Genomic DNA, 7498 nt, shown 5'->3' on the forward strand with positions numbered 1-7498 from the left:
GCATAGATTGGATGGTATCATATGAGACAACATCATAGCATACGTTGAATCTAGCCTGGCAGAATATCAATACAAAATTTTCAATGTAGCTTTCCAGTTCCAATCCCACCTTGGCATCCCTCCGCTGAAGGCAAGTCTATTAATAAGCTGTTGGAATGAAAAACTAATGATACTTTACCTTGTCAATGACCCTGATTTGGTACATTTGTTAAGGATCCATATCCATGTGCAGGTCTATGACAAACATGTTGTTTATGAATTCCTTGTTATCTTTTCCCATGCTAGTAAATAAGCACTAAAATCTCAATGTGACAGATTGATACACTGGAGTTACGTTGAGGCCTGGGCATCACGTGTTCAATATCAAAAGAGGAATGCTATAATTTGGATTTACAAAAATCATTGCCAATTTTTATCAAAATATTGCCGTAATTTCCATGATTTTCAGGGCAAAAAAACAGTAGGTTTAAGAATTTTAATATTTATAATATTAATAAAAACATTATTAAGGAATTTTAATTTCAAAATTTCAAAATATTAATTATAGTTTTCTGATAAACAAGATTAATAAGAACCTAAATTCATATAACAATAATATTAATATAAAATTTTCCATAATATTAATATGATTTTTTTCAGAATTTTTTATGCCCATCATTCATGAAAACATAATTCTATATTTTATACAACTTCACTCTCACAGCATCTGAGATGCCAATCCTGAGATTCTTCTTTCGAGTTGGCCAGATAGAGCATATCTACAAGCTTAGAATCATGTTGCTTTTCTATTTATACACTTACTTTTCTGCATCCAGTCAGTGGCATCGCTCTGTATTGCAATTTACAGATCTACCACCCTGTTGCTCAACAAATTAGAACCATGACATGCGAACTTGTGTCAAGGTTTCTGTCATACTTGAAATTTTCATTTGACAAAGGAGCAAGTGTGACAGACCATTCTCCTGACTGCAAAGAACAAGCCCTGATAAACTATGTCCTGCAAAATGCAGAGAAGGGGAATGCAGAGTCTGTGCTGAGAGCTATTGAGAGTTTTACTCAACATACTTGGCTGGCAATTTTAGGGAAGGAGAAGGGTTCTCTTCTGGATGCTGCAGTGCAAAAATTTGAAAACAGAGTGGCCTTAGAGCTTGGAACTTATTGTGGGTATTCTGCCATTAGAATTGCTTCCAAGATGGCAGAGCCTGACAACAAGTTGATTTCTGTAAAAGTGAACTCACATAACTATGCAATTGCCAGAGAAATGATAGAGCATGCAGGTAAAATATTCTGCACTTGTAATATAAGTCAATTATTTTGTTATCTCAGAGTCCTAAAACATAGTAGCAATATGGGTATTGTACTTTTCTTGGAAAAATTTCTGTCTTCCCCTGTTTGATCTCTGATGTTAACTAAGACCATGCTGGTGTCTGGGACGTTGTGAATTATTTTGTAAAAAGAGTTGCATATAGAGAGAGAGCACCTTCGTTTCCAGTTGCATGTTCTGCTTTTGGCTCTACTTCACAAACAATCTGTAGAGCGCATCAGTCAATCCATATCTCTGTATCTACTATGTCAGTATATTTCAAAGCTTATTACTGAATTACATCGTCCACCACTGAAGACTATATATACTATGAACTAGTTCATGTTCAGTTAATATATTGTTTGCTGTTGCTAACTTGGTATCTCTCTATCTGCCGGCTTACATGATTTTTCTGTAAATTCGGGGGCCAAGGCTATTGCTGGCGCTAAATTTGGCTTGATTTATTCTTTTCCCTAAATTTCAGAGCTGAACACTGATTTTATTCCTCCATTGCCCTTAAAAATATCTTTAATTTATGGGTAGACATGACCTATTTATAAATCCTTGGTTTTAGTGTTCAATCCTACTTCCATGACTTTTACTACCACTCATTGTGGGTGGGCATGCCCAATATTCCCTTTTTTTTTGGGTTCTGCCAGTGCTCGAAGTAACTGGAAACGCCCTGGGAAGTTTCTGAAGGCTGAGACCAATCAAGTCCAAAAGGGCATTGTCTCCTGTGCTCGTATCGATGTCAAACTTAAGGTTATGGTTTCCCAGACAAGATTGTCCTCGAATGAAATGATTCTCATAATAATACAAGTTCAGATGCAGGGATTGTCAAGAAACCAGCCATCCATTTATAGGATAATGTCCCAAGGCCAATATTTTCCAGGGAAGAAAAGGGGAAACAGATTAAACATAGAGGCTGGAATCTAACTCCTGGGTCAATTCGTAAAGAGGGAGATGTTCACCGACTAAGGTGCCAATGACCGCTTTACAGCAAGGGATGAACATCAGACTTTGGTTGTCCAAACTGAACCTAACCTTACCAAACAGACAGCCCTTCAGGAGGGCTGAAGAGTAGGAGAACTCTGATTTGGAAATGGAAATTGCCCTTAATTTTGAGGGAGATATTGATTGTGATATAGATGGACAGGTAGTTTCACAGGTGCCTCCACCAGGCATGCTCCCTTCAGCTTAGTGGAAGGATGTTTGAAAGAAGAGGGGAAAACAAGGTGAGCCACCTATCTCCATGCCTACAAAAGGTTTTCAGTAGTCAGGTCGGTACTCATATCCTGGCTGATCGTCATCATATTTATTTCCTCTGCTGCAGTTGAAGGGATCATCCATGGTATATCAGGTCCCCAGCCTGAGTCAATAGGGATCACTGCCCCAAACATCGTTCTTCTGCCACACATTTTGATATGATATAACCAGTATATTTTTATTTCTAATAAAGAAGAAACAGAAGAATTAATTCTTTAGTCCACAATTTTGACAGACATGCATTATTCTATCCTTCATCCAACTCTCCAAGGATTCTTCCAGATGTAACTAGTATATTTTTTTCCCATTGCAAGCAGAGCTTAGATCAAAATGGCAGTTACATTATTTTTTTTCCACTTGCTTTGGCTTTCCTAAGCATCACTATGCGTTTTTGTTTTTTAAATGAAAGTTCTTCCATTGAAATGGACTTGTGGTCACTTCGAAGCACCACAACACAACATATCAAGATACTATTCTCATACTTTCACGAGAATGAGAATGAATACAAAAAATCATCCAAACTACATTCCAATGCATATTCTCATTATTTAGAGTGCCTCTAATGCTGAACCTACAAATATTTTGTTGCTATCACGGGCTTATGACTTAATGCTAGTACTGGGCATGTTTGATATTTTATAGCTAATAAATTCTTGTATTAATTTGTCATCAATTTTTTTTACAACACCTATGATTTTGATCATATTTTAAATGTTTTGTTGAATCATTGTCTCATACTAGAGCCTAGCAATGATCACGTCTCCATGAATTGAATTCTAATAGAATATTATGTCGATTTGTCCTATCAGGACTGTCCTCAAAGGTGATAGTGTTGAAAGGAACGTTGAGTGAGGTGTTGAATGAATTAGACGACTTCCTGACTAAAATGACAGCCTCATCATTTGATTTCATATTCATGGATCACTTCAAGCATTGTTTTCTGCCATATTTTCTGTTACTCAAGGAAAGATTCATGCTTGGCAAAGGAACATGCATTGTTGCAGACAACATAGGATTTCCGGAGGCCCAAAATTACTTGAATTATTTGAAAGAACATCCTGAGGAATTGGAGGCCGAGGCATACAAATTTGATGTGGCTTGCTGGAGTTGGTTCCCACGCACAATGACAGTGTCTACTTATAAAGCTGATGTAGCCGGGAGATTTACCCAGTTAATCCACACTTGTCTTTATGAATCAAGTTGGTCAAACGTATAGATCAAAATGGCCATGCAAAGGGAAAAATTCTTAACCTCTTTTCATTAATGCATATGAGCGTACTATGGATATATATTACAAAATAATAAATAGTAACAATAGTCCTTAACTCGTGAACAAGGGATATGGTATATGCCAGTATGACTGAGCAAGTTTTGTGTTAAATAAAATCAAAAAGTTTCTATTACCTCGTCAAAAACTTTACAAATATTAAAGCTACAAAGTCTAATTTTTAAACTCATTTGAAGGTACCGTATGTACTTGACTTCTCAGCTATTAGCATACAGAGATTTTATAACTGTACTGAGGTTGCCTGCATAAGAGCTACAAAAAACCCCAAAAACTATCTAGCCTGGTATGAAATATGGTTTACAGTGAAACATATCAGTAGCAATGATGAGGCTACTAACTGATTGGTAAAAGTAGCAGTCTGGACTCTGCTATTTATGGTTGAATGTGTGCAGTTATCATCCAACAGGAGGCATCTTGCGGCTGCCTATGATGCAGGAGCATCTAGCTGAGGGTTCCATGGCCGGTGTTTGGTCTCAGCTAAGGAGGACAGGTTCATTATCGTTTGGTTTCATTTATGTTTGTTGATCAAAACAGTATTTAGGAACTTGTTTTTCTTATTTCATTATTAGTTAAGTGATATTTAGGAACAGTACAGTTAGATTAGGGTCGTTACCGCCACACTGTTTTGTCTTTTGTTCATTTATCTTACAGCTGTCTTTTCATTTAAAAATATATATTGTATATCTTACAGAACAAGAAAACCGAAAAGACCAAAGTGGTTACCAACCATGTAACTGTAGAAATAACTGAAGAATAACTGTGAACAGTTTGGGTAACTGTATGAAAGCAATACAAACTCAAATGTAACACATTTTGATAAAGGTTCGATATACCAGCATAGGAAAAGTAATACAGAAAAAGACATTTTTCAAAACCTGAACATTTGAATCCATCTGTCCAAGATTTGTTTTTTTCCTCTAATTATTATCATCTGTAACAAATAGACAAGCTGTACATTTTGTTTTACCAGAAATCCTTCCAGACAAGCAAAGACGTGGTTTCAGAATTCGAATGACAAACAAGAGACATAATATTAACGAGAACCCGAACAGATAGTTCCAGTAACATCGTAAATTCTAGAAGCACGAGAACAAGCAATAGCCACAACAGCAAACTAAACAAATACAGTCACTGTAAAATGTATTCATGAGAAAGGTAATCCTGAACCTTGAAATTTCTTTTCTTTCATCTTTATAAACAGTTCAACGTTAAGACTGGCATACAAAATATACAAATACAAAGTGCTCAAGACCCAGAAATCATAAGGCCGAACGAACCCTCTTCCGGAAGAGAAATAGACAACGAGGGTTAGGGTTATAACCCTGAATAGTTACAGTGTCATCGGAAAAGGCAAGATTATATACAACTGGGCCTGAAGGCCATTTGACATCAACCAACAGACGGAAACAACAAAGTCTCAGTTCCTAACCTAACAACCGACCACACTAGAGAAGGAATCGACGTGGGAAAGCCTCATACAAAAAAGACTGTAACAGGGAGCGACCCTACTGATTCCGTTTGGGAGGAAATCCGAGTAGCGGTCCAACCAGGAGCTGTCCCCAACCTGCACTGAGACAACTGAAGTTTATTAGCATTGGCATTTTAAAGATTAAGGAACCAAGCGACGAACAGTGAAGAAGAAAAAAACACAAATGAACTTACGAGGAGATTAGACAACGCCGGATGAATGAACTCGCATTTGGGTTGCAGCCACAGAAAGGAAGCCTGCTCACGAGGAGCGACTATTGTTAGTCTTTAAGAAAAGTTGAGGAAATCAACTGTAACAGGGAAGGAGAAACTTACCTTGCCAGAGCCGAACGACACTGAGGAAAGGGTCCTTCGTGGCCACGACCTGCGTCCACAACAAATTATCGACAAGTTAAACAGAGAAATAGTCACACATGCAGCCAGAAAATACCACTAAAGAATACAAGCAGAACGCGCTAAGGTAACAGAAGGAGAAACAATGACCACAAGAAGAGCACAAAACCACAGAGAAAAAAGAGTAACCCTCTCATGAAATCGATGAAGCCAACAACATAGTAACTGAGCCAAACTAACCAGATAGCCGAAGAAGAAGATTGAGCAAAGTTATCCAACCATCCAACGGAGAAATTCATAGCCATGTGTGGGCGGAGTATCAAGTTTGAGCTCGTTACAGTCACAAGCAAACCGGCAGAAAGAGCTCTCACCACGAACAAGAGAAATGAAAATGCAAGAGTGAACTGAAGTGAGGGTTATGGTTTAGCCCAAGAGCGGGAAGGAGAACCAAGACCAGGACAACTGTCCTCTCACCTACTAGCGTACCGACAATAAATACAGTCATCCATACAAACAAATATCTGCACTAACCTTTTGATTACCATCTAATCATAGTTACTTTGACTCAATCATTGCGTTAAGCATTGGTGTTTAGCATTAATCCTAAGTAAAGGGCTGGTCCCATCATATTGTGGTATCAGAGCAGGATTTGGAGATTTCTTGAAAAATGGAAGTTAGAAGACGGGGTTGTGGAAGAGGTGCTCGGAGAGTAGCAGAGGAAGGATTGCGAGAGGAGATTAGGATCCTTACTGCCCATTTGGAGGCGGTTGAAGCAAGAAGGAGAAGGGATCCGGAGGTAGGAGATGGTTGCGAAGAAGAAGCTATAGTTGCAACAGATGGATCAGATGAGGAAGGACTTGAAATTAGATTGTTGAGGTCGGTCCTATTGGCTAGCAGCAAGCCTAAGCCAGAAATTCCAAATTACGATGGCAGCTTGTCCACAGAAGTTCTGTTGGACTGGATTAGCGAGTTGGATAAATATTTTGAATGTGAAGAGGTCAGCGAAGATCAGAGAGTTAAGTTCGCTGCAACCAAGCTGAAAGGACACGCAACCTTGTGGTGGGACAATGTCCAAGCGAAAAGAAGAAGGATGAACAAGTTGCCAATAAAGAAATGGCCAAGAATGGTGGCCAAGATGAAAGGCAGATTTTTGCCCAAAGATTACCAGATTGCTCTGCATCGGCAAGTGCAGAATTTGAAGCAAAAAGGGATGATAGTGAAAGAATATACTGAAGAATTCTACCGGGTAAATTTAAGAGCTGGTTACACTAAAGATACCCGGAAAAAACAGCAAGGTATGTAAATGGACTGAGATTGGAAATATTGGATGAGATCAACATTCTCTCCTCAATGAACATAGAGGAAGCCTACCAGAGTGCCATGAAGGTAGAGGAGAAGATCACCAGAAAACAGAATGCTAGGAGAGGACAGGGAACCGGCAAAGGAAGAGGACAATCCTATGGCAGAGGACGAACTACCAACAATAGTGAAGAGGGCAGCAGTTCGAAAACTTCAGGAACAGCGGAAAAAGGAGACAACACTAGAGGAGGAAGGCCATATAAGAAAGGAAGAGGAAATGGCAGGGGCAGAGGAGATACCTATCAGTGCTGCAAGTGGCACAAGTTCCACAAGTGGGGGCACGGGTGTTTTGAGTGTCCTGAAGCGGAACAAGCTGGTCAAAGAGGAGCGTATGTTGCACAGCCAGAGGAAGCAGAGGCACCACCCCAAGAAGCAGAAAATGTGCCGGAAACAAGGGAAGCCTTAGTTCTGAATAAAGTACTATTGAAACCAGCAAAGGAGACAACTGAACAAACTCAAAG

The 7498-nt window shown here is 39.0% G+C and overlaps 1 protein-coding gene across 1 annotated transcript; it reads left to right on the forward strand.

Annotated features, from left to right (window-relative positions):
- The first annotated feature begins 880 nt into the window (after positions 1–880).
- On the forward strand, positions 881–4382 carry LOC149241522 (uncharacterized). Its single transcript, XM_089370577.1, has 4 exons — positions 881–1277; positions 3379–3719; positions 4034–4140; positions 4250–4382. The coding sequence occupies exons 1-4, from the start codon at positions 881–883 to the stop codon at positions 4380–4382; spliced, it is 978 nt and encodes a 325-aa protein (XP_089226703.1).
- Positions 4383–7498: the final 3116 nt, after the last annotated feature.

This window comes from Pinus tabuliformis, chromosome 8, assembly GCF_031772625.1.
Source record: "Pinus tabuliformis cultivar Carrire ecotype Pingquan chromosome 8, CPIR1, whole genome shotgun sequence".
NCBI classification, from domain to species: Eukaryota; Viridiplantae; Streptophyta; class Pinopsida; order Pinales; family Pinaceae; genus Pinus; species Pinus tabuliformis.

Coding starts and splice junctions, on each gene's coding strand:
- LOC149241522 (XM_089370577.1), top strand. CDS start 881: ATGACATGCGAACTTGTGTCAAGGTTTCTGTCATACTTGAAATTTTCA. Junction 3,720..4,033: donor TGTCTACTTATAAAGCTGAT/GTAGCCGGGAGA, acceptor ACTCATTTGAAG/GTACCGTATGTACTTGACTT. Junction 4,141..4,249: donor CCCAAAAACTATCTAGCCTG/GTATGAAATATG, acceptor GAATGTGTGCAG/TTATCATCCAACAGGAGGCA.